Raw genomic sequence first — 27,151 nt, 5'->3', positions numbered from 1 at the left:
TGTGCAGATCTTTCTCTTGGTCTTACTCACTTTTTTTTTTCACCTAAAGTACTACAGAGTTCAGAGGTCAGAATCCCATTATCTTTCACCCAGATTATCACTACAGCTTTTAAAAGACTTTGTTCCCTTTCTTTAATTCATTTTTCATACTCTAGTCAGTAATCTTTATAAAATGCTAATTTGATCATGTCACGTTATTTCCCTGTGTAATACCCTTTTAGAACTCCCATTACTTTTAGGATAAAACTTGTCTTGTCTTGGTTGGTGTATTAGTTTCCTAGGGCTGCCATAACAAAGTACCACAGACTGAGTGGTTTAGAACAACAGAAATTTATTATCTTGCAGTTCTGGAGGCCAGATCTATCATAATACAGGTCAGGGAACCAATGTAGGGATTCTGCCAGTTGTCTATTCCAAATATATATTCCAGAACTGTGGAAATAACCACAGAGTAGGTTTGGGGACCCACTAAATCCACTGCACAGTGGACCTGATCTAAAATTCCACTGACCCCCAGACTTCCATAAGCCTCTACTCTGACTGGTGGACCACTATGGATATTTCTCTATCCTTGCACCAATACTCTGTCTAAAATTATTGTAGCTTTAGCATAAATGCTGATGACTAGTGATGTAAGTTCTTCAATTTTGTTGTTCTTCAAGATTGTGATGTTTTGGGTCTCTTGGACTTAGTGTGTTTAAGTCAATGTCTAATAATCCCTGAAGAGTGTGACCATTTCCTTCTTCTAAATGTATAGTAACCTTAGTAACAGGCTGTAGATCCCTTTGGGGAAGGCTGGTAGAAAGATTAACAGTATAAATTTCTGGCAGTATAGTGGGATTCTTTCTCAAGAGGACCCAGTCTTCCTTTTATTCAAGGAGTTCTGGGTCTGTAAAGGGCTCAAGTCTGGGACTTGATTGAGAGGGATCATGTCTCTGATTTTAATGATTCAAGTTAGATAGACTTCTGTCCACTTGCTGTAGAATTCTTCCTCTTATACAAGTCAAGTAAGAATTTAGTTCACTGCCCATCTACTTCACTTCTAGGGACAGCATGATCAACTAGCTAATGCTATAGGTCTCTTTGAGTCAGGCCATTCTGATTACTGCTTTGGCTCTGATGTCTATTATGGTAACTGTGCCCACCTTGTCTTTGGCAATTGAGTACTGTTACCTGGGCCCTGCCACCCTGGTATCCACATATCCCCATTGCATTTAGGTTTCCCGATTCAGGAATCTCCATAGGTGACATTTTGTGTGTCATTATTGTCACATCTCACCATGGACTGTCAGTGTTCTCTTTACTATTGGAAATAGAGTCTTTAGTGTCTTTAAATCTAATCAGATTAGAAAACCAATTACTGAAACCCAAGAACCAACTCAGAAAACTCATCTTTAAGATTCTTTTGCTCTAGAACCATTCTTGGTACCAAAATCTGTTTTAGGGTTCTCTAGAGAAATAGAACCAATAGGGTACCACCCTGCACAAATACATACACACCTTTATATATAGAGAGAGGTTTATTTTAAGGAACTGGGACAAGTGATTGTGGGGGCTGGCAAGTCTGAAATTCTCAGGACGGGCCAGTAGGCTGGAAACTCCTGTAGGATTTCTATCTTACAGTTTTGAGATAGAATTTCTTATTCTTTTTTTTTTTTTTTTTTTTGAGACAGAGTGTCACTTTGTTGCCCGGGCTAGAGTGAGTGCCGTGGCATCAGCCTAGCTCACAGCAACCTCAAACTCCTGGGCTTGAGCGATCCTACTGCCTCAGCCTCCCTAGTAGCTGGGACTACAGGCATGAGCCACCATGCCCGGCTAATTTTTTTGTATATATATTTTTTAGTTGGCCAGATAATTTCTTTCTATTTTTAGTAGAGACGGGGTCTCACTCTTGCTCAGGCTGGTCTCGAACTCCTGACCTCCAGCGATCCACCCGCCTCGGCCTCCCAGAGCTAGGATTACAGGCGTGAGCCACCGCGCCCGGCCAGAATTTCTTATTCTTATGGAAACTTTAGTGTTTGATCTTAAGACATTCAAATGATTGGATGAGATCTACTCACATTATGGGTGGGTAATCTGTTTTACTTAAAGTCAACTGACTGTAAATGTTAATCACATCCCCCAAAATACCTTCACTACAGCGTCTAAGCTAGACCGAACAACTAGTATAGTCAAGTTGACACATAAGATTAACCATTGCAAATGGGGTAGTATATGCTGGGTGCAAGTGTACATTGTGACCCTGAATAAATGTAAAATATCTAGAAAAATGTCCGGCGCGTAAAAGGGGATTGATGAATGTTATTATTGTTGGTAGTGCTAATGTCTGCATCTGTCATGCAGCTTTTTGATTTTTTATGTGTCTGTCGCCCTCAGTGAACTACAAGTTCTTTGATGGCAGGGCTGTGTCATATCAGCCTTTGTATTCACATCACATTATGTAGGCTTGCACATAATAGGCCCTTGCTGAATGAAATGAAAACTTTTCTGGTCAGATTTGGCTCTGTTTATTAATTTGATAATTTTGATTCTAATAGCTGACTGGTTAAGGGAGATTTTCTTTATAGTCTAAGAAACAAACCAGGCTTTGTTGTGGTAAATTGAAGGTCTTTCTGCAGGGAGTAATTTTACTTCCTCACCACAATTCTACTTTGGTTGGCTGGTGATAGTATGTTCTAACACTTTCATTTATCCTAGACTGAAGTTTACTTTTCTTTCATTTTTTGTTTTTTGGTGGAGGGGTGCTGATTGAAGTGGTTATATTTTTCTTTAGATTTTAATACATTTCATTTGTTAAACTGTGGTGTTGGAAATTAGTAATGTAACAAGTGGTATTTTATTTTGATTTTACTTGTATAATTTAATAAAACGGACTACTATATAATAGTCTTAAAATGAAAAAATTAAAGGCCATTTATTACACTTATTATTATGGTAAAAAAACACAATATAGTTAACTTTTAGAAGTCTTTTGTATAACTTCAGTTTTATAATATTAATGGGAAAAAATTTAGGGGGAATTGTTAAATAACATGCTATTAGTACGGTTTAATTATTCTACCTCCTTTTTTAGTACCCTGAAGTGTTACAGAATCACTCAAAACGTTACAGAAAAACAGGGTAGAAATGAAAACTTATATTTGGGCAGGACTGCATCCTAACAAAATATATTTAGAAGTATTAAATAACTTTGCCCTCCCCAAAATATTTCATTTCTATCCTAACTTTCACTATAGGAATTTCTTTTATAGTTTTTACCCCCATATATTATATTGCATATAAGCCCATTTTCTATTAGCTTGTTTTTAAAATTGTGCCCCCTTGTGGAGGCCATTCTTCAGGGCTTCACAATAGAGACCTTAAAATAATTTTCTCCTTACTTTGCCTATGGAAAAAATGTTGTTTCCATTTGTGTTGGTTTGTTTATTCTATTACAAAATGTTTTTCTTTGAAACTCCTTTCGGTGATAGATACCTTATTTCACTTTTGCAACCTTGAAAAATATACTCTCTTAAGCAGAATTTTCTAGTATCATTGGGTGATATTTTCTTAATTTGTTAGAAATATTTGAGGTAATTTAGATACCTGCATGAATTTACTATAATGATGGTTCTTAAAATATATAACGGAGCTAACAAAATTATTACACTCCTTTAAAATGTCTTTTTTGGTAGTCTTTACTTAAAGATATTGATTTTCCTTTTATTATTAATAGGTTAACTATTAACCCAAGGATTTAGTGTTTTGTTAAGTAATCTATTACTGGTATCTTTTACTTAATTTTCTTTCTTTTTTTTTCTTCTAGGCGACCTCCGAGCTTGCACGTATTGTAGAAAAATAGCCTTAAGTTATGCTCATTCCACAGACAGTAATTCCATTGGGGAAGACTTGAATGCGCTTTCAGATTCTGCTTGCTCTGTGTCTATACTTGATCCGAGTGAGCCACGAACACCTGTAGGGAGTAGAAAAGCCAGCCGTAACATATTTTTAGAGGATGATTTAGCCTGGCAAAGGTATTGTTACTTAAATGTAATTTTATTTAAATCTGAGAAATGCTGATAGTCTTCTGGCCCCTGAGTGCTATTGGTTAACATTTACCTTCTTTGAGCTGTTTCCTGCAAATTCATTATTTTCTCCTTTTTCCTTGGCTTGCTTCCAGAAGGATTACAGATGTTTATGGATAGTGATGATATTGACTAATTAGAATGTAAGCTCTGTGAGAGAAGACTTTATATCTTTCTTTCTTTTTTTTTTTGAGACAGAGTCTCACTCTGTTGCCTGGCCTAGAGTGAGTGCCGTGGCGTCAGCCTAGCTCACAGCAACCTCAAACTCCTGGACTCAAGCAATCCTTCTGCCTCAGCCTCCTGAGCAGCTGGGACTACAGGCATGCACCACCATGCCTGGCTAATTTTTTTTTTGTATATATATTTTTAGCTGTCCATATAATTTCTTTCTATTTTTAGTAGAAATGGGGTCTTGCTCTTGCTCAGGCTAGTCTCGAACTCCTGAGCTCAAACAATCTGCCCGCCTCGGCCTTCCAGAGTGCTAGGATTACAGGCGTGAGCCACCGCTCTCGGCCTATACCTTTCTTTTCACTATTCTACACCAGGTGGCAGGAGCAGGGCATGGCATGTATTATGATCTTGTTGAGTTGGCAACAGAAGTCATTGAGATTTATAATTCCTAATGTAGCCTTCTTTGGGAATGAGAATGCTTAGAACATTTGTATTTGTAATATTTCCAAATGAAATTAGATTTTTTTTCTTCTGAAGGAACATTTCATGTTTTTCTGTATATCTAAATATGTTGCACTGCCTTGTAGTGGAGGTTGCTACTAATGCTTTCTTGGAAGTTACCTGAAGTTGTTTGAATCAGAATCTTAGGTTCATCTGTTTCTGATTGTTTTCTTTAGCTAAATTATTTTCTTAGGCATAATACCAAATCTAGTCATGTCAAAGAGCTTAGAGTTTTCACTAACATCTCTCTGATAAGTTACTTTCTCAGTTACCCATTAAGGGAGTGAGGAATTAGCATATAATGAATCTAAACAGAAGTAAAAATGAATTAATTACAGCTACATTCAACATGTATGAATCTCAGGGACATAATGTGGAGTAGAAAAGAAAATCATCTAATCATATATCCAGTAAGGTTTAATTTATATAAAATTTAAAAAATATATAAAACTAATACACTGCCTAGGGATACAAACATGGTAAAACTAAAAGAAAAGGAAGACAATGATAAATGTAAAATTTATAACTGGATTTATTGTGGGTAAGGAAGGGAATGAATGGTATTGGGTAGGGCACTTCACAGTCATTGGTAGTGTTCTTTTTCTTAAATTGTTTTAGGGTACTTTGGGTGTTTATGGCATCGTGATTCTTTATATTTTACATATATTTTGTAAATTTAAAAAATTGATTCTATATTTAATAAAACAATACAAAGTATAGGGATTCTTCAGTTCTTGATTACTTTAGCTAGTAATGCTTTTTAGTTGTGCTTGGTCCTATTTTGTGAGCCCAGAATTGGCAAGTGTGATTTAACAAAACAAACTAGGTATGAAAACTTCCTGAGATGTAGGGTAGATGTCAAAGGTAGAATAATAGTTAAAATTTAGGTTCTATGCTAATTGTTTAATGTTCATTCTCTTTTAATCATCATATCTCTGTAGTAGGCACTGTTTTCTCCTTTTGACAGACGTGGATGCTGAGGTTCAGAGAGATTAAGTAATGAACCCAAGGTCACACAGCTAGTAAGAGATAGAGCCTGCACTTGGATCTATGTTTGTCAGACTCTGTGGTGCTATTCCAGTGGGTTTTGGGGACTGAGAATGAAATATTTGAACTCAGATTTCCCTCCGAAATCACTTCCATCTTGTATTTATGATGTAAAAAGGAGTTTTATAAGTCACCCATCTAACCAATTTTATTATTTGATTGGCATTCCCTATACTTAAGAACTTTCTTTATCATTCTTTTAGCATTTGTTATGCTTAAGATAAAAACTATGTGTTGTTTCCACCCTAATGAAAGGAAGAACAAAAGTGACTCAAAATCTCATTATTGCAGGGAAAAATATTTAATCTGTTTTTTAATGTTAAAGTACCTCATTGAAATTGCCTCTTAGTGTCTCAAATGATTTCAGTATTTTCCTATTTTCTTTATAGTTTGATTCATCCAGATTCCTCAAATACTGCTCTTTCAACAAGACTTGTATCTGTTCAAGAGGATGCTGGGAAATCTCCTGCTCGAAATAGGTAAACTGCCAAATGAAAACACTGTATTTTGTGTCTGATTTTTACTCCTTTTCATAGTAATGACTAGAACAAATGGGTTTAAAAAAGGGTGAGATTAATCATCATATTTTTTTTTAACTCTAAAAGCTGAATTAAACTATCCTTTCCTTTTTGCTGGTCAGCTTTCGCTATTATCAGTGTTTTTTTTCAATATTCTCCACTGGCTTCAGAGCTTAAAACCTACAACATCCTGTGTCTTCTAGTTTAATAAGACCTCAAGGATGTGAGGGAATGAGCTATGTGGGCATTTTGTGGATTAGTGTACCAAGAAAACCGAAATAGCATAGCAAATTCCTGAGAGAGAACACGCCTGACAAAGAATAGCAAGGAATCCTGTGTGGCTGTAGTAGAACAGTCTTAAAATTAATTTTGAGGACTTTTTCATTTACTCTGAGTGAGATGGTAAGCTATTGGAGAGTTTTACTTTTTTGTTGTTAATTTTTAATTGTTTCGAAAAACATTCAAACTTGCAAAAAGTTAAGAATAGAAAAATATATCTTTATATATTCTTCATTAAGGTTTGCTAATTTACATTTTGATTTACTGTCACTTTTTGTATATTAATAATGTACATAGTTTTTTTGGAACCATTTTGAGAGTAAGTTGCAGACATCATCAATTTTTACATTTTTTTTTTAGTTATTAAAGTTTATTTTTTTTAAGCAGTTATAGGTTCACTGTGAACTTGAACAGAAAGTTTCCTTATAGCTTCTGTCCCCACACATGCGCAAATGCACCAGTGTTAAATTTATTGCAATCAGTGGACCTACATTAACACATCATTATCATCCACAGTCCATAGTTAACTTTAGGGTTCACTCTTGGTATTGTACGTTCTATGGGTTTGGGCAAATGTATAATGACATGTATACACCATTACAGTATTATACAGAATAGTTTCTCTGCCCTAAAAATCTGCTATGCTATGCTCCTTCTATTCATCCCTTTCTCTCCCAAACTCATGGTAATTGCTGATTTTTTTATTATCTCCATAGTTTGTGTTTTTCAGAATGTCATATAGTTGCAATCATACAATATGTAGACTTTTCAGATTGGCTTTTTTCACGTTAGTAATATGCATTTAATTTTTTTCCATGTCTTCTCATGACTTAATAGCTGATTTCTTTTTAGTGCGGAATAATATTCCATTGTCTGGATATGACGTAGTTTGTTTATTTACTTACTTACTGAAGCAACTTGGTTGCTTTCAAGTTTTAGCAATTGTGAGTAAGGCTGCTGTAAACATTTTTGAATAGATTTTTGTATGGGCATAGTTTCAAATTCATTTGGGTAAATACCAAGGAGCATATTGTATGATAAGGGGATGTTTAATTTTTTAAGATACTGCTAAACTGTCTCCAAAGTGGCTGTAGCATTTTGTGTTCTCACCAGCAATGAATGAGAGTTCCTATTGTTCCACATCCTTGTCAGCATTTGGTATTGTTAGTTTTGGATTTTGGCCACTCTGATAGTTGTGTAGTGTTATCTCATGTGATTAACCTTTATATATTAATCTTGTGTCCTGCCACCTTGGTATAGTCACTTATACTAGGAGTTTTTTTGGACAGTTATTTTTGGATTTTCTATATAGATACTCATATCATTTGTGAACAAGGTTTTATTTTTCCCTTCCTACTCTGTATACTTTTTATTTCCTTTTCCTGTTTTATTGCATTAGCTACTTTAAGTATAATGTTGAAAAGGAGTGATGAGAGGGGACATCCTTGCCTTGTTCTGGATCTTAGTGGGAAGCCTATAGTTTCTTCATTAAATATGATGTTAGCTGTAGGTTTTTTGTAGATCTTCTTCGTCAAGTTGGAGAAGTTTCTTCTGTTCCTAGATCACTGAGCATTTTTGTAATGAAGAGGTGTTGGATTTTGTTCAATGCTTTTTCTATATCTATTACGATCATGTGATTTTTCTTATTTAACCTGTTGATGTGATGGGTTATGTTAATTTTTGAATGTTGAACCCACTTTGCTTACCTGGGATAAATCCCACTTGGTTGTGGTGTATAAATTTCTTTATATGTTGTTGGATTAGATTTTTTACTGTTTTGTTGAGGATTTTGTGTATGTGTTCATGAGAGCTATTGGTCTATAATTTTCTTTTCTTGTCACATCTTTGGTTTAGGTAGTAGGATAATGCTGTCCTCACCGAATGAGTTAGGAAGTATTCCCCCTCAATATTACATGAGTGATGTATCCTTCCCAATCTATCCTGTCAGAAAGGATGTGATAGAGGTTTATCCCGTTGGTGTTGACTTGATCTCTTGATTAAAGTTGTGTCCTGGGTTTCTCTGTTGTAAAGTTACCATTTTCCCCTTTGCAGTTAATAAGTAATATGTGGGGGAGATACTTTGAGACTGCATAAATATCCTATTTCTTACCAATATTTGACTCAATAGTTTTAGCATCCATTTATGATTCTTGCTCAAGTCAAATGTTACTATGATATTTGCAAAATGTTGATTTTCTAACTCGATTATTTCTTCTACATTAATTAGTTGACATTCTACTCTAAAAAAGCTTTACCTTTATGGAGAGTTTTGTGTGGGGAGTTGGAGGAATGATATGATCTGAATTATGTTTGGAAAGAAGCACTCTGGCTGCTCTGTTGAGTAGACTGTAGTACATAAGAGCAATACCAGAGAGACCACTTAGAAAGCTGGTGCAATAATCCAGGCAAGACAATTGATTTAGATCAGAGTTGGGGGGGGGTGGATGAGAAATGGTCAGATTCCAGGTATATTTTGATTGTAGAGCTGATAGAATTTACTAATCAATTGTATGTAAGCAGAAAGAGAGACATCAAACAGGACTCAGGGTTTTGGCCTCAGTAGTTAGAAAGATGGAAATGTCATTTATTGAGATGGGGAAACACTGGGAGGAGCAGTTTGGTTTTAGACATGTTGAATTTGAGATCTCTTCTAGACGTCCATGTCAAATAGACAGTTGAATATATGAGTCAATAATTTAGGAGAGGGGTATAGGCTGGAGACATAAACTGGGGTGTTGTCCTCATGTGGATGGTATTTAAAGCTATGAACCTGGATGGAGATTATCAAGAGAATGTGTGTGAAAAGAGAAGAAATAAGGACCAAGGACTGAGATTAGAGAGATAAGAGGAACCAGAAAAGGAGACTGAGGAGACACCAGCGAGGTGACAGGAAAACCAGGAGGGTATTTGTCTTAGTAGCCACGTGAAGAAAGTTTTTTAAGGAGGAGGAAATTATGCTGCTATGTTAAGTAAGATGAGGAGTGAAAACTGACCATTGGATTTAATGATAACATTGGTAACCCTGATGGGCAATTTCAAGTGGGTTGTTTGGGGTTAGAGAGCATGGAAGAGTTATTGGAGATGGAACTTTTGCTGTAAAGTGAAGGAGAAAGTACAGCAGAGGGAGGTGGAGTCAAGAGATGGCTTTTTAAAAAGGTGGGACAAATAATAGTTTTCCTATTGGCAAGTGTACAAATACGGAGATAGCTGTGGTAATTTAGTGTCTCTCCATGTGTTTTGAATTACTGCTAAGATTGATGTTAAGTCAATTTAGGAGAGATGTAATTTAGTCAATGGGTACTATCTCTAAATATAATTTTAATCAGTATTCTTGGCACTGGTGTATTAATTAGAGCTTTTGACAGCAAAATTGACTAATTTTCTTTTTCTACTGCCACTATGTTAGAATATGTGCATGGATGGGTAGAATGTTAGAGAAGCAGAATGCATGGATAATGCACCCATTGGAAAAGAGATTTAAATTAATTGAATAATACATCATGGCACTTCTTTCACTAAAGGAATATGCTGAGAAATGAATAACTGATTATTTTAAAAAATTGCTTATAGACTATTTCTTTGATATTAGTGATTTCCCATTAACTGACTCTTTGCTAAACCTGTGAATAATTTCTTTTCTTTCTTTCTTTTTTTTTTTTTTTGAGATGTGATCTCACTATATTGCCCATGTTGGTCTTGAACTCCTGGGCTCAAGCAATCCTTCTACCTCAGCCTCCTGAGCAGCCAGGACTACAGGCTAATTTCTTAAATTATTTAAAATATATCTTTATCTTCATCCTGGGTAAATCATCATTTTCAGTTAAAACCTAGTTTTAAATGGCAACCCAGATATTTTTTAGCTGAGTTACCTTAGTTAGACAAATTACTAATGTCTGATTCTTGATTTCTTGATCTGTAAAGTAGAGCTAGCAATACCTACTCCATAGCATGCTGTGAAGATTAAATGAGGGAGGATACATATATTGTACTAATGAATGAGTTATATAGTGCTTAACAAATCAGAGATGCTCCTGCCTTTTATCTTTTATTTGGAAGCTAAAGTGAGTTTCATTTTTTCTAGGTAGAAACTAATTAAATTTCTAGCTAAAATTTTTTTTTTAATGATAAAAACTTGCTCAACGCTATTGATATTCCATTTATAAGTCATTTGTCTGGTAACTTTACCAAGAGGCAAAATTGAGGATATATGTGAATACCCAGATAACAAGCAGAAACAAATTTCTACTAATTTTTTACTGATGAAATTAGAATGTAGTAGTAATTGAGCACCATGTTTTAAATATAGGTCTACTGATGAGAAAAAAGGAATTCTTTTTGGAGGCATAACATTTTGCTTAGTTGGGGTTCAAAACTAATGTTACCTATCAGATTGTTTCTAGATGTTTAACAATAAGAACCATTCTTAGTTCATGGGCTGTACAAAAACAGGAGGCTAGGTGGATTTGGCCTGTGGGCTCTAGTTTCCTGACCCTGATCTGCAAGATTATTTTTGCATTTAGTTGTCATTTTTTATATTTGTCAATTAAAAAAACCCCACTAATTTGTAACAATTTAGCAAGAAGACTTTGTATCTAGTTCCATTGAAATATTAATATTACTGATATATGAACTATATAATTGTTTTCCTATAATTTTTCCATAATGACTTTCTTGTAAACTTATTTCCAAATAATTTTTAGACTCACGTAGAATTGTAAATATAGTAGAGAGAGTTTCTGGGTATCTTTTCCCCAATTTCCCCCAATGATAACATCATACATAACCATAATAACTACTTTTAAAAGTAATGCAAGTAAGCATTTATTTAAAAATGAATTTTCTCTGTAACTTTATTTATTGGTGAAGAATTTATACCTGTGATTTCACTTTTTGTTTTTATTTCCAGATCAGCCAGCATTACTAACCTGTCACTGGATCGATCTGGTTCTCCTATGGTACCTTCATATGAGACATCTGTCAGTCCGCAGGCTAACCGAACGTATGTTAGGACAGAGACCACTGAGGATGAACGCAAAATTCTTCTGGTACTGGTCCAGTATTTTTGACCTATTTCTAGTTTTGAGCATAGAGAATGTTTACCTCACTGATTCTTTTTTAAAAGAAATATATAAATGAAATAGTCAGCATATCAATTACTAATAAACAGAGAAGTCATTTGCTCAAGTTTTTACTAGAATTACCTGGGAAGTAGGTCAACTATTCTGTACTCATTGCAATAATATTTTCTTTACACTTTTCATCTGGTAAGATCACAATTCTTTTGCCTATAAGAGAGCTTAACTCTTAGTTAGGTCCCAGATTGCTGTTTGAACTTGGAAACAAATATGTTTCTTATACACATGGAAAACTTTTCAGACATTTAATACTATATGTTTATATGAGATAATAATCAGTTGCTTATTGAATTCATCTATTTGTAAAATACTATGTTTTTAGTCACTCACCTAAGAGTGACTCAAAGAAATGGAAGATACCACATTTATCGTCAAGCTTACAGTTTATAAGGTAGAAATAAGAGGTAGGTGCTGTGGCATGCAGTGTAGTTCCAGTTAGTTGGGAGGCTGAGATGAGAGGATTGATTGAGGCCAGGAGTGTCAGGCTGTAGTGTACTATAATTGAGCCTGTGAATAGCTACTGGGCAACATAGTGAGATTCTGGGGGACAAAAAAGGTAGAAATAAGATCAACAGGACAGTTCTTAATAGTAAAACAAGTAATACTATACTATAAAGAAATCCAAATTGAATTTCCATTTGTGGATCTAAAAATCACAGGAAAGCATCTGAAAAGGTACGTAGCATTCTTCTCAGGAGTACTTACTTACTCTTCATGTGATTATAGGACAGTGTTCAGTTAAAGGATCTGTGGAAAAAAATCTGCCATCACAGCAGTGGAATGGAGTTTCAGGATCACCGCTACTGGCTGAGAACGCATCCTAACTGCATCGTTGGGAAGGAGTTAGTTAACTGGTTAATCCGAAATGGACACATTGCTACAAGGTAGTATGATCTTAAAAAAGAGGTTTTGACATTATTTTTAAATTTATTTTTAATAAGGACATGTATTTGAAGATGTAAGAGTAACAGATTTCTTTGTGGGTTAGGGTGTTCTTTGTTTTTATGTATTTGATGGTTTGGGGTACTAATTACTTAACCCTTCTCCTATCTGGGTTTTAACCAGTAGAAAATAGAGGCAAGGAGCCAAATGGAGTCATAATTTACCTTATTAAAAATGGAAGTGCGCAGTAATTTCCAAAACAGAACTCTTGATTGGAGAATATAGCTAGCTATGGAGTAAGACAGAAGGATTCTCCTGCTGTCCTCTAATCTAGTGTTGAGAATTGGGTCCGTAAGTTACACCTAGAATTCCTACCCTACCTCACAAATCATTTCTGGAAAAGAATAACAGACAGGTCCTGTTATCTTTCAAGTTATTCTAACATATCCCCTAGCTTTTACTACTTGCTAAGATTAGCTACTCTTCCTCTTATGGGAAGAAACAGGTACATAAACAAGTAAAGCCAGAAACAGCTTTAAGCAGTGAAGCCCTGGGTTCCAATTTTGGCCATCTCTCCTTTTAGCTTTGTGCTTTTAGTCAAGTTATTCAATCTCTTTGCAGTTTTTCCAACATGAGGAAAATATATTGTCCTGTGAATAAGCTGTGGGGATGAAATGAAATAAATATTGGCTAAAATGCTTTATAGATTGTGAAATGCCATATGATGCAATGTGTCATTAAGTATCTATTTCATATAGGTTTGTATATATATTTTATACCTATATCTGTAATATTTAGTATTGTTTTCTCATCAAGACTGAGCTCCTTGAGGGTAGGAGTCATGCTATTCTCAACATGTTTTTACTCTTGTAGTAAAACAAGGGTATGCATGCATTCAGTACTCAGTATATACTTGTTGTAATTAAAATTAAGTTTTGTTAAGACCGCCTTACCAATAGGTTCTTCTCCATTACTATGGTACCTGGAAGAATCTTTTAATTTGCTTCAAGTCTTTCTTGTTTTTATCCCTTACCTATGGAAGGATCATTTGAAATTCCAACTCTGCTTAGAACTAAAAAAATAATTAAGATTGTATCTTATCTTGTAAATTATTGAAATTATTTTGACTGACTTTTAAAACTTTATTTTTGTGGATCTTGATTCAGGGCACAAGCTATAGCAATTGGACAAGCAATGGTTGATGGACGTTGGCTGGATTGTGTTAGTCATCATGACCAGCTTTTTAGAGATGAGTATGCACTGTACAGACCACTGCAGGTACTTTTCAGTGTTTACAGCTCATGAGAATATAGCAAGTTTGTTTTGATGTCTTTCTTTATCAGTAGGAATAAAAAGTAGTTTAGTTACCCAAAGATACTTTTTAAAAACATGTTTTTCCTGCTGTTTCAGGAAGGTTAAAACATTTTTTACTTGATAGGATAGTGGTGATGAGAAAACTATTAGAATCAAACACTTTATTCAGTTGGTATGGCTTTTCTTAAAGTTGGCTTTGTGGGTATTATATAGTTGCTTGTCATTTAATTTTAATGATGTTCAGTTTTATTAATACTATTCCTATTTTCATAGAGCTAATAGGGAATATACACAATAAAATGAAAAATTTAATGTCACCTATTGAAATAGATTTTGACTATTTAGCACTATTGTATAATAATGGTAAAATGATGTATTTTTTTTACTTTAGGGAAATGGAAATTTAAAGAGAAAACTTTTAAAAAAGATGTACTTTCACTTTTGGCTTATATAGTTTGATGTATGTTACATACACACACACACACACACACACACACACACACACACACACACACAGAGTTTACCCTTTAACAACATGGGAGTCAGGGTTGCTGATCACCTGAGCAGTTGAAAATCTGCTTTTGACTCCCCTGAAACTTGACCACTAATAGCCTACTGTTGACCAGAAGCCTTAGCAGTGACATAAAGGGTTGATTAATGCATATTTTGTGTGTTATATATATTATATAGTGTATTCTTATAATAAAGTAAGCTAGAGAAAGGAAAATGTTAAGAAAATCATAAGGAAGCGAAAATATATTTACTATACATTAAGTAAAAGTGGATCATTGTGAAGGTCTTCATCCTCATCTTCATGTTGAATAGGCTGAGGAAGAAGGAAGAAGAGGGGTTGGTCTTGCTGTGTCAGGGTAGCAGAGGTGGAAGAAACTGTGTGTCTGCATATAAGTGGACCAGAGCAGTTCAGACCCGTGTTGTTCAAGAGTGAACTGTATAATGTTTAGTAAAACCTTTGGGAACTAAAATTGGAAACTAATTGGTTAGAAAAGACAAATGACCCCAAATTCTGGTGTGGTATGATTTGTTAAAAGTTATTTTCTAGGATGTGTTAGAATAAGTTCTAAGCTGTCTTCACTCTCAGGACTAATGAGTGAAATGAAACAGTGTAAAATCTGTATCAGAACAATGTTTTGTTCGTAATATGCTACTTAAGCCTTCTAGTTAATGAAAATTATAATTTTAAGAGCAGAATTGCCAGTATAATGTTTTATAACTTGGTTCTGTTAATTTGTTTATTTTTATATAAATTTATTCAGTTGTTAGATTTGTAGAACTATTGGGCTACAATTTATTTGTAGTGTGACAGCCTTAACGTTGTTGCCATTGAAGGTCAATTGCTTGGATCCTGTCTTGATCCTTTCAGAGTACAGAATTTTCTGAGACACCTTCTCCAGACAGTGACTCGGTGAACTCTGTGGAAGGACACTCTGAGCCATCCTGGTTTAAAGACATAAAGTTTGATGACAGCGACACAGAACAGATAGCTGAAGAAGGTGACGATAATTTGGCTAGTGAGTTTAACTTTCTAACATTTTGGTTTTTATGGGTCGTTACTGTGTATGTATGATAAAATGAGTGTCTTGTTTTAGCTGAAACAAGTCTACTATACAATTTATGTCTCCACCTAAATGTAAACATCTGATAGCAGTCTTGTCTTAGATACAGTATTTTCTTAAGAAACCATCTTGTTAGGCAACTGACATTTCTAGATTTTACCATAGTCTCTAGTTTGCAGCAGCTTAAAAATAACTGAACTAATAATATCGCAGCAGACAACTTTCTCACCTTTTCACTTTGATATCAGACTTTTTCTCTGCAGAACCTCCAATACATTTCTTTATTTTAAAAATTGATTTTATATTTAACTGGTTCAAATTTTATTAAGTCTACACAGAAGTACATGAAAATACTGTATCCATTTTGGTATTGCACATTGGGCTTGTGTATTAAAAAATCATTTTTCTCCTTTCCTCCAATACCCTGATAAAACCCATTTTTACTCCCCTCCTCTCCCTATATTTCTTTACCCTCCCCAACACTAAAAGATTCTGCCAGTCCTAGCAAGCGCACATCAGTCAGCAGTTTCCAGTCCACAGTGGACAGTGACTCAGCTGCTTCTATCAGCCTGAACGTGGAGCTGGACAACGTGAACTTCCATATCAAGAAGCCCTCCAAGTACCCACATGTGCCCCCTCACCCTGCTGACCAAAAAGGTAGGAGGTAGTCACCATCTGGAATCCAAACACATGCTGGAGAGCTGGGCCATAGGATCTCATGTCAGCCTGTCCTTCTGGCTTCCTCTGTCCCATATGGCTGAGGGGATTTGGTGTGGGTTTTGTTCCACCCTTTCTCATTTTCCCCACACCTCCTCCTTATACCTTTTTTGGTTAATTCCTTTTATTTCTTATTTTCTCCCTCAGTACCACCATGCCCAGTTTAAAGCTTGTAGTCTTTAAAAGGAACTACATCTGACTGTTTTACTCATAATGTGCAACTTCCAAGGTGGCATTTATTTCTTTGCATTTATAACATGGATGTTCTGCTCTATTCTTATTGCTTTCTTCATTTAATATTTTAAAGCCTATTTGCCTTTGCTATTACCCAATAACATAGTATTTCACTAAACCTGTTAAGATGCTTGCGCTAGGTTGGGGGAAAATCATTCACACATTTCAAAACATCTTTCCACTACAATTTAAAATGTTTATTATGTATATACTATATGTATGAAACGAATTCATTATTTTTAGCTATCTTATTTGATGCTTTAGTATATTGACTCAAAAATAATAATGGCCATATTCAAAAGACATTTGGTATAAAAGGAAAAATAATGTAAATTTACCATTACTAAAATCTAACATAGCAGCACGTAGAAAAGAAATGCCTGTTTTTTAAATGGATGATAAGGTTTACTCTATTGTGTATAATTAAAAGCCCATTTAAATTATAGCCCTAGGCTGGGCCCAGTGGCTCCCACCTATAATCCCAGCGCTTTAGTGCTTTGGGAGGCTGAGATGGGAGGATCACTTGAACCCAGGAATTGGAGGCTGCACTGAGCTGTGATCATGCCACTGCACTGCAGCCTGGATGATAGAGTGGGACCCTCAAAAAAAAAAAAAATTATAGCCCTAAAATGGCATTATGTATAAATGAATAAATTAAAAATACATGAGTAAATAACTATGGGATTTTATCATATTATCATCATCATTTTGTATCATATTAACTGAAAACTCATTACAAAGATGAAGCACTTCATTCCATGATTTCACTTGGAGTTTGAATTTTGAACATTTAGTGCTCTAAAGTTGAATTGTCTCTTCACTTAGATTTGAAATCCTTGCCTAATTCTTTGCTACTTTCTATTTTGAGCCTAAAAATATCAGAAAAGAGAAGTTCTTAAAAATAATTTGAAACAAATTTACAACAAATTTCTACAAGAAATTTCTCATAATTGTCAGCATTAGTCATTATCAAGATGTGGTAAAATGGCATTTAAGAGTAATAGTAATAAAAAGGTATATGTTATTTAAAAATAAGAAATTTAGAGAGAGGATGTGGTAAAGTGGTAAAGGAGGAGACTTGCCTAGTGTTGAGCACGAGTAAAATACACATCTTTATGGCAGTCCTCAAAGCAGAAATTAGAAAAATGATGATGAACATTTGGGTGAGTGTGGAAGGATAGTGAAGCAGATGTGGCACTTATATGAGAATTAATTGTCGATGGTGGTCACATGGAGAATATTATGGTGCTTTTGAATATAAACTGATGGATGTGGGTCAGAGGCACACATGTCAGAGGATATCTGTTCTCTGGACACATCTGTTGGCAGTTATATTTTGCTGAAAGCAGAGTGTGAAGTACCCTTTTGACTTGCTAATGATTTCACATCTTGGAAAGTTAAGGAAGTTTTGAAAATCATGAAGAAAATCATGTCAAATCTGTCATTATAGAATTCATAATAGCACAGGGTGGACCGCTGAGCATTGCGAGTCATTTATATTAGGAAATCTAACTTCAGAACTTTGGGAGAGGAGTATAACAGGAGGCTCCAATAATGACATTTACAGGGCAACCTCAGATGGTGTCTCCAAGGAAAATAAAAGGGGAAGCACCTGCAGTTGAAAAAAAACTTGACTCTGGAACTGCTCTAATCTCAAACCTTTTTTTTTTTCTTTTTTAATTATTTTGATCTCAAAACTTTAAAAAGATTGTTTATGTGTGAACAGCAGCCTTCATAGGACGATGAATCTGAAAGAGGGGCTAGCACTTTTAAGAAAAATGACAGGATAGCAGAAGTTCAGATGGCACTGAAAGTTGGCAAAAATGCCAAGGATATCTGAGAAAAGATTCAAATTGTGATAGAAAGAAAAATTAGACCAGTTGTTTGGGAAAGGTATTATATTGATTGATGACTGAAAGAAGCTTTTTTTCCCCCTCTGTCAGGATTAATCATATCAGGAAAGAACACACATGGTTAAGAGGAAAGTAAAATCCAAGGTAATGCAGAGATAGAGAATGCCTGGTTATTTTAAGTAAGTCTGTTACCAGGTTTAGGAAAACTATATGCTAGATTATTGAAAGACTTTAGATCTGGGATCATGGAGCCAGAGTTTGTTATCTTTGAAGAATTATGAAGAGTGGGAGAGAGTCTAGATGACTGTGGTGATAGATGATTAAATTTTTTTGAAAAGAGGGATTCTTGACTTGACATTAGAAGCTGGCAAAATTGTAGAAAAGTTTAATGAACAGAATGTACTATGGTGTTTAGAAAAGGGATTGATGGTGACTGGGCACTGACATTGGTTAACCAACATATGTCATTCCATAACAACCCCATTTCCATCTTTTATGGTGATAAGAGATTGATAGAGTAGGAGAAGATGATACATTTGTAGGGGAGGCAGAGGTCAGGCAGCAATGTGAGCTATGGGGAGTGGTTGTAAATACAAATGAAGCTTTGCTCACTGTCTGCTCACCTCCTGCTGTGTGGCCTGGCTCCTAACAGGCCCTGGGCAGGTACTGGTCTACACCCCTGGGGGCTGGGGACCACAGCTTTAGCCTGCTTAGTAAGAAGATTGTAGAGGCAGTCCAACATGAAAGAAGGTAATTATTTAATTGACCACTTAGGTCACTTGCAACTTTGAGAGTGTATAATTTGAGGACTTTATAAATCCCTTAATAACTTTATTTGGCTTTCACAGTTCTCTTTTATTACCATACTAACAAGAATTATTCTTTTTACATTTTTCATGTAAAGTTGAAATATAATAAAATATTTTGCTCTGTGTTGCAGTTAAGATGACCGATGATTAGCGGAAAGAAAAGATTGCCAGAGTGAACTAGTAGTAATGTAAAAGAATAATAGAATTCTTCTGTTTCCCTTTAAATGAATACAAATAGTTTTTATTTTTCCATTAAAATTAAAGCTAAATCTTATTAAATCTTCCTATGGATCATCCTCTATCTTTTAAGGCTGATGAAATTTGGCTTTATAAAATTGGCTGAAATATCTGTACTTAAAACTACTCATTCTTTTTATCTTATGTAAGAAAACCTCTTAATTTTAGAAGTTTGTAAAGCTGAGTATGATCTTGTGGTTGATTAATTTTTCACTATTGGTCTTGGAGAATTGCACAATTATAATACATTTTTATTTATGTGTTGCAAGCAGGATTCTGAACTATTCTTGGAAAGTTAGCAAGTAGAACCTAGAGAAGAAAGTGAAAATCATGGCTTCCACAAACCTATGGATCTAATTTTCTGAGAAAACAATCAAGCATATACAGAATGTGGGACATTTCACAGGACATTCATTTGACATGGGTTCTTTCAAAATTCATCATCAAGAAAAGGAAAACGGGCCTGGTGTGGTGGCTCACTCCTGTAATCCTAGCACTCTGAGAGGCTGAGGAGGATCGCTTGAGGTCAGCAGTTAGAGAACAGCCTGACCAAGTGTGAGACCCCGTCTCTGCTAAAAATAGAAAAAAAAGATTAGCTGGCCAACTAAAAATAGAAACAAAAAATTAGTCAGGTGTGGTGGTGAGGGCCTGTAGTCCCAGCTGCTTGGGAGGCTAAGGCAGGAGGATCACTTGAGCCCAGGAGTTTGAGGTTGCTGTGAGCTAGGCTGATGCTACAGCACTGTAGCCTGGGCAACAGAGTGAGACTCTGTCTCAAAAACAAACAAACAAACAAACAAAAAACTCCACCCCCCAAAAAAACCCACTGAAAACAGGTAGAGAGTCTGTTCTAGATTAAAAGAGAATGAAGAGACACAATAACCAAATGCCATGTATGAACTTTATTGGATCCAGGTTTCAGAGAAAAAAAAAAAATCACCTTTTAAAGACATTTTGGGGACAGTTGGATAAATTTGGATATGGACCAATTCTATGACATTAAGACATTGTCAGTTTTCTCAAATATGTCAGTTTTCTCAAATATGTAAATAGTGTTGTGGCTATAAAGAAGGATGCCCCTATATTAATAAGACAGGCAAGCTGACTTGTTAGTGGTAAAGTGTCATGCTATGTGTAACTTCAAATGGTCAGGAAAAAAAGCACACACGTATATGGCAAGTCCTTAACAATTGTGGACTCTAGGTGGACGGTATACAGCACTTTCTTTATATTTGAAATTTTTTCATAATAAAATGGGGAAAATTCATCATGTCTGGAATCTCGTATATGTTTAAGCTTGAGTGTGAGAAGTAAGGCTTCTAAAGAACAATATCTTAGTTTAACTAACAGAATTTGGCATTATTCATTTCTGTGAAGGAAGAGTAGAAATAAAATATAACATCTGTCTTACTCACTTGATTTTATTGTGTTTGGCACGGTACACTTGAATTTTCTAAGTAAAATATTTTCTCTTTGTTTTGGTTGAAAGGATGAGCATACTGGCTTATAAACATATTGCCTTTTAAAGCCCATTTGTTTGTAAATGAATTTGGAAAAAATTTTGGTGAGAACCCCTTTACCTTAAAGAAGTTAAAATGTGATATGTTTTAATTTGCATAGTGGAAAGAACCTTATTTGAGCTATGCTTGGTCACGTACCTAGAGAAAAGTTCATGGGGAAGTAAAGAGTAAGTTTCACTCATAAGAAAAATATTTAATATTTTAAAAGCATTCAATGTGTGTTCAACAGTTATTGTCTGGCAAAAATTTGACAGTGTTCGGTAAAATTTCTGAAAAACAAAAACACATATTCAAAACTAATAAAAACCCAGATGAGTTATATCTTTATTCCCTGCTAGTATCACTTTTGTATTAATTTGTTTTATAGGTCATATTTTGAAATTTAAAAAAACCTTATATTTTATCAGGTGATTTCCTTACTTGTGAAATGCCTTGTGTATAGACAAAGTCTTTATTTGTTAAATACAGTTATAAATGAGAAAGATAGCATAATCTTTTACAGTTGTCATATAAATTACTGTTTCAGTTTTCATAAACTGGTTTGGTTTGGTAAAGGAAAAATGACTTGTTAAAGGTTATCTGACATTTGAATTAAGATGAGCTGTTTCATGGTTCTGTTGAGTTATTAATACAAGTCTATGAAGTTTAGTATGAAGTATGTGGAACAAGTATAAAGAGGCATTTTAGCCCAAAGCTTTCTTGAATGTGCGGGACAGTGGTAGGTTTAGTATGAGTAATACTTTCTGTGGGGGTGTGTTCTGTGTATAATTATGCTGGCATGTTGTAGTCATTCGTCTTTCCTTTCCTTCCTCCTCTCTGTTCTCTTCCTGGTATGCAGAGTATTTGATTTCCGACACTGGAGGACAACAGCTCTCAATAAGTGATGCCTTCATCAAAGGTAATTTTATCAACAGCCATACATGGGGTGGCGTCTCTTTTTTTCATGAAGATATGCTTGGGACCTAGCACATTGATTGGCATAGAGAAGGTGCTGAAAATATATTTGGTTATGTTAGTATCATGGGAACACAGTTTATAATATGTATGGTGACTTTGAAAATGTTGAAAATCAAGAATATAAATTGGACTTGGTTTGAGAGAAGGAGGTCTTTTAGCTAAAAATTAATTTTTTCAAAACTTTTAAGTAGAATTTCCCTAGCTGAGCATGGTGACGTGTGCCTGTAGTCCTACCTACTTGGGAGGCTGAGGCAGGAGGATCACTTGAGCCCAGGAGTTTGAGTTTGCAGTGAGCTTATGATAACAACACTGCACTCTAGCTTGTACAACTGAGTCAGACCCTATCTCAAAAAACGAACAAACAAACAAAAAAAACCCAAAAAACATTTAAGTAAAATTTGAATCTTACTCTTTAAAGGCATAAATAGTTTGTACTTTACCATATTGTAAAGGTAATATAAAATATTGATATACATATCATCAAAGATTGTCACATTTGTCAAAAAGCCCACAAAACAGATCTCATCCAATTAAGGATGCTGCTTGCCCTTTGGAGTTGTGAAGAGAAGTAGGCAGAAGGGGGATAAAGAACTAATTCTGCTGATCAGTTTCCTTTGGACAAAAGGAGTATGGAAGAATGTAAACCTTTTCTCACTCTTTCCCTGCTTAACTTCCTGTGGAGTAAAGACATTGCTAATTGGGCCACAACAGCCCACAGCTAGGCCTCAGATAATGGGAGAAAAGTTCCCTTCCCAGTGTCTTCTTGGCTCTCATGGTTTCACATAAAAGAAGGTAGGGCAAGCTGGAAGGAGGCCATGTGTGCAGCTGATCTCTTAACTTGGCAGTGCTTCTAAATTCACCTCCAAGCATCTGGTTCAACTAGAAGTTCATAGCCTGGCCGTTCACGTAATTGAAATATACAGTTCTTGTACCTCACATGTCATGGACCACAGGCTTTACTGTGTTGTTTGCTGGACTGTTGGGTGAAAGCTTTTTTGTTTGTTTGGTTTGCTTTAAGAGGGGAAGGATTAGAGAATTTGGTAAGCTTTTCCCTCCTCTTTCCATTTAGTCAGTTACATTCTACAATTACTTAGCGTCTTTTTTGCAGGACATTTATTATCAATTTTTTATCTTGATCAATTTTCACCCTTTTAAAAAATTTGAAGATTTTACAAAATTTTACATAAATTGCTATTTAATGTTTTAATATTTGTAATTTATTTTTGAGTCTATCTAGTTAAAATTTTGTTAAAAAACCTCTGTGCCAGTATTGAAAAAGAAACACTAGTAAGGATTGTCTGAATAGACAGGCTTTGCATACTGTCATCTGCTGTTTCGGGATATCCCAGCTGAGCTTGAAAGTTCAGCCACCCACATTATGTGTTGTTCTGCCAGCATTCAGATTTCTGTTGAATGCAGTTTTCAGTTTGTGATTTTATAGGGAAAATTAGCATGCTCCTTTTTTAGTGTTCCTAAATAAATAAAAGGACAGTGCAAAAATCTCATTTGCTTTTCAGAAGCTGTGTTTATAATTATTGGCTTGAAAGTCCTAGTTACACATGTAAATTTGTTTCTCACAGTTCTGTCTTTGATTTTGGCTGTAGCTGATTACTGCTGTTCTTAATTTTTTAAATTATGTGTTTTTAATGTACGTATGTATTATTATGTATTTTATTATGTATTTTACTTATGTATTTGTTACATGTCCTTGCCTTTTTAGAACAGTAACTTACATTGGCCAACTTAAAAAATTTAAGGAAAAATTGGTAATTTCTAAGTATACCAGTAGATGGTATAAAACATGATGATCAAGTAATAACTTCTTATTTTATACCCTACGTAGAATCCTTATTTAATCGTCGGGTAGAGGAAAAATCCAAAGAGCTGCCTTTCACACCTTTGGGCTGGCATCATAACAACCTGGAGCTCCTGAGGGAAGAGAATGGGGAGAAGCAAGCCATGGAAAGGTTGCTGTAAGGCAGTGAGCTTTTTAATTTTAATTTTCCATTTTTATAATCTTCAGTGGCTTGATAGGCATATGCATAGTCCCTCTTCCTTATATAAAGTAAAAAATACTAAGATTACTTAGAACCTAAAGCCTATTCTGATTTCTGATGAAATTTCTTATGGAACAAAGCATCCCGGACTGTGCTTGTCTATCCCCATTTTATGTGTTAAAATTTCATTTCTGTGAATTAAAGGAGACATCTTAGTTGAAGATATTCTCAGATTTCATTTATGTGCAAAATCATTAAGGTGTAGATATTCAATTTTATTCTTTCGGTATAGAGTATCTGAGAACCATAACTGAAATGTTTATTTTTTTGTAGACTGCTTGTTGTGTCTTCAGAATTATTGTGTCTGGAAGTATGAACTATGCAAACTTCTTTCTTGTAATATTCTTGTAGTTCAGCTAATCATAACCACATGATGGCACTACTCCAGCAGTTGCTCCATAATGACTCATTGTCACCATCTTGGAGGGACATCATTGTGTCATTGGTCTGCCAGGTAGTTCAGACAGTCCGGCCTGATGTCAAGAATCAGGATGATGACATGGATATCCGTCAGTTTGTCCACATTAAAAAAGTGAGCTCTGTTAATGCTTTGCTAATTGTAGGAATTGATGAGGCAAGACTGATCATGGCTTTTCTATTAATGGTCATCTAAAAGGAGTCATTATCCCCAGGGGTGCTAGGTGAGGAGTGGGAAGTTTTGCCATCTGCTCTGTTAATGATGCTCTTAGGAGTCATGGAAGCCACACATAGGAAGTGAGAGACGAAACGGACAAAGTGAGTTGGATGGGGGATGAGTTGGGAACTCAGTTTTAGTTTCTTCCTTTCTTGCTTCCTCTTTCTTGATACGTCAGCTATGAGAAAGCCCATTCTTACAGATTACTGTCACTGTTCTGAGATAAAGCAGTGGATAGTTGCTTTGTTTAATAGTAACGGTATCCTATATGTATTTTTTTGCCTATTATATTTAACTTAAACAATGGTGGTTTTAACTGCCACATGGCACCAATTTATTCAGACAGTGAGTATTTTAGAGTACCTGGTATGGTACATTAGAGAGTAGGGTGTGGGAAAACAGGCTTCATGCTGAGATGCCATTAATCATTGGTTGGAAGGAAGAACTATATTCTGGAACTTTTGGTCCTATTTGGTTACATAATAGTCAAAAAAATGGAAAGGAATAATAGTGTCCATCTGATTGGATTTCAAGGATATATCATTAGATTTTACTGTTTTCTTACTTGTTCCATTAGATCCCAGGTGGAAAGAAGTTTGATTCTGTGGTTGTCAATGGCTTTGTTTGTACGAAGAACATTGCACATAAAAAGGTAATGTGATTTGGTTCAACAGTGAAGTTCAGCAAACCATGGCTGTGTGCTAAGCTAACAAGTTGGGGTACCTTAATCATAGCAGAAAAGGAGAATGGACATTGAGGAGTATCAAGCAGTGTATGCAATAGGGGTGAAATTTGGAGGTTTAGGGAAGGTCTCCCAGAGCTAATGATGAGTGGATTGAAATTTGGATAATGGGAATTCACCAGACAGAAGAAGGAAGGGGGAGGTCAGGCTTCCAGAACAGAATGATAGGATACTGCTATCATTTCTCTTCTGACCCTGCTACATCTCAGGAAGACAGGGTTTTTTATAGACTGGAGCTTTTCCAAAGGCTTAGCATTCTAAAACTGGTCTCTCTTCTAGGGCTGAGCTATAGAACTGTCAATGTTATTCTGTTATCCTTCTCACCTTGTATCTCTACCTTCAGCCCCTAGGCTTCTTTCTAGCACTAGCATAAAGGAGGAAGGTGAGATAACCTGGGGTATTAAGGAAACTCTGAATTCCTAAGTGTAAGATGGGAAATGACAGATGAGGTAGGAGGAAGCAGGCAAGGGTTTTGTATCTAAGGGGCTTGAATTTTATTCGGAAGGCTTCTCATTCTCAAAGTGCAGGGTACATCAGGATCGCTGGATTGCCTGTGGACCTTGTTAAAAACGTTGATTCCTAAGCCCAACCCGTAGAAATTCTCATTCCATAGGTTTAGGAGAGTGGGAGTGTAATGGGGGATAGGGGAAGTGTTGTACTGTCTTTAAAGTAGGCACTCCTGGTGTTTCCAGTGTCATTTGTTGGTCCTCAAATTTTGTGATGCCATTGATACATAGCAGTGTTCTGAAACCTTGCTGTGCTTCAGAATCACCAAGGGAACTTATTAAGAAGAGATACCCTGGCCCCACCTCTGGGGATACTGATTTTATTACAGCAAAAGCTGAGGCAGATTTCTAGCTTGAGCAACTAGATGGATAAACTATAGTCCTGTTCTCACTCTTTTCTAAGTGGAAACAAATAATTTTTTGTAAGGCGTCAAGATTCCTGAAAATTGTTGGTATCCACAGATAAATAAAAGTATTCTTGGATTCAATAATATTTCATGGCAGTAATTCAAGTCAATATTTCCACATAGAGTCTTACTAAAACAACACATTACCCTTTAAAGGAAAACTTTAAACTCAAATGATGTTTGTTGAGTTAAGAGATCAGTGTGTTGTGCTTTTTTCAGGAATTGAAGAAAATTGTAAGTGGGTGTGGTAGCAACATGCATGAATGACTGTTTTGCCCCACTGATCATATTTAGAGATAGTTTTTATTTATAGTTGCTAAAAGAACACCGGATATAGTTCCCCAGTTAGTGAGTCACTGTTTCAGAACCGTTTTCCAGTTTGGGATCTGTAAGTGTGGTCAGTCTGGAACCTCAATTGCAGGGCTTAGGCTGTTTTGCCTGTGGCTTGATAGTTGCATGGTTATGGTATATTGTTTGAGTCTCTTCTAGAGTTGCTTTAAGGTTTTCTTTTTTAACTTCATGCTCTGAATTCAACTTGCCAGCTTAAATTTGTTTGGAAATTTATTCTGTTAGAAATATGTTCAAGAGGCATTTTAATTTTTTAATTCTTTTCTTTCTCTTGTTTCCCTCTTGTTTGTTTTTTTTTTTGGTGGGGTTTTTTTTTGAGAGCCAAAGAGTCTAGTCTTGCTCTGTCACCCAGGCTAGAGTACAATGGCATGAACATAGCTTATTGTAACCTTGAACTCCTGGGCTCAAATGCTCCTGCTTTAGCCTCCTGAGTAGCTAGGACTACAGGCATGCGCCACGATGCCCAGCTAATTTTTTAAATTTTTTGTAGAGATTATGTCTCACTATGTTGCCCAAGATGTCTCACTATATTGCCCACTATGGGCATAGTGAGTTTTAGAAAGACTAAACTGAATTTTATAAAGACTAAAATTTGCTTTTAAAAAGTTGCTGATCTCTTGGATTGTGTGAAATAGCCTGTCTTTAAAC

At 35.5% G+C, this 27,151-nt stretch overlaps 1 protein-coding gene across 1 annotated transcript in view; it reads left to right on the top strand.

The window, feature by feature from the left end:
• The window catches only part of PIKFYVE (phosphoinositide kinase, FYVE-type zinc finger containing), a 79,184-nt gene that overhangs the window by 11,460 nt on the left and 40,573 nt on the right, over positions 1 to 27,151 (top strand). Inside the window, exons 6-16 of the mRNA XM_045560148.1 lie at positions 3,806 to 4,013; positions 6,173 to 6,262; positions 11,487 to 11,625; positions 12,442 to 12,599; positions 13,764 to 13,875; positions 15,293 to 15,440; positions 15,975 to 16,142; positions 21,691 to 21,750; positions 23,653 to 23,782; positions 24,218 to 24,398; positions 25,078 to 25,152. Coding sequence (XP_045416104.1) covers positions 3,806 to 4,013; positions 6,173 to 6,262; positions 11,487 to 11,625; positions 12,442 to 12,599; positions 13,764 to 13,875; positions 15,293 to 15,440; positions 15,975 to 16,142; positions 21,691 to 21,750; positions 23,653 to 23,782; positions 24,218 to 24,398; positions 25,078 to 25,152 — 1,469 coding nt within the window. The remainder of the gene's footprint in view (positions 1 to 3,805; positions 4,014 to 6,172; positions 6,263 to 11,486; positions 11,626 to 12,441; positions 12,600 to 13,763; positions 13,876 to 15,292; positions 15,441 to 15,974; positions 16,143 to 21,690; positions 21,751 to 23,652; positions 23,783 to 24,217; positions 24,399 to 25,077; positions 25,153 to 27,151) is intronic.

The sequence above is a fragment of the Lemur catta genome, chromosome 8, assembly GCF_020740605.2.
Source record: "Lemur catta isolate mLemCat1 chromosome 8, mLemCat1.pri, whole genome shotgun sequence".
Classification (NCBI taxonomy): Eukaryota; Metazoa; Chordata; class Mammalia; order Primates; family Lemuridae; genus Lemur; species Lemur catta.
The sequence above is the reverse complement of the archived record's forward strand: the minus strand, read 5'-3'. Positions and strand labels throughout refer to the sequence as shown.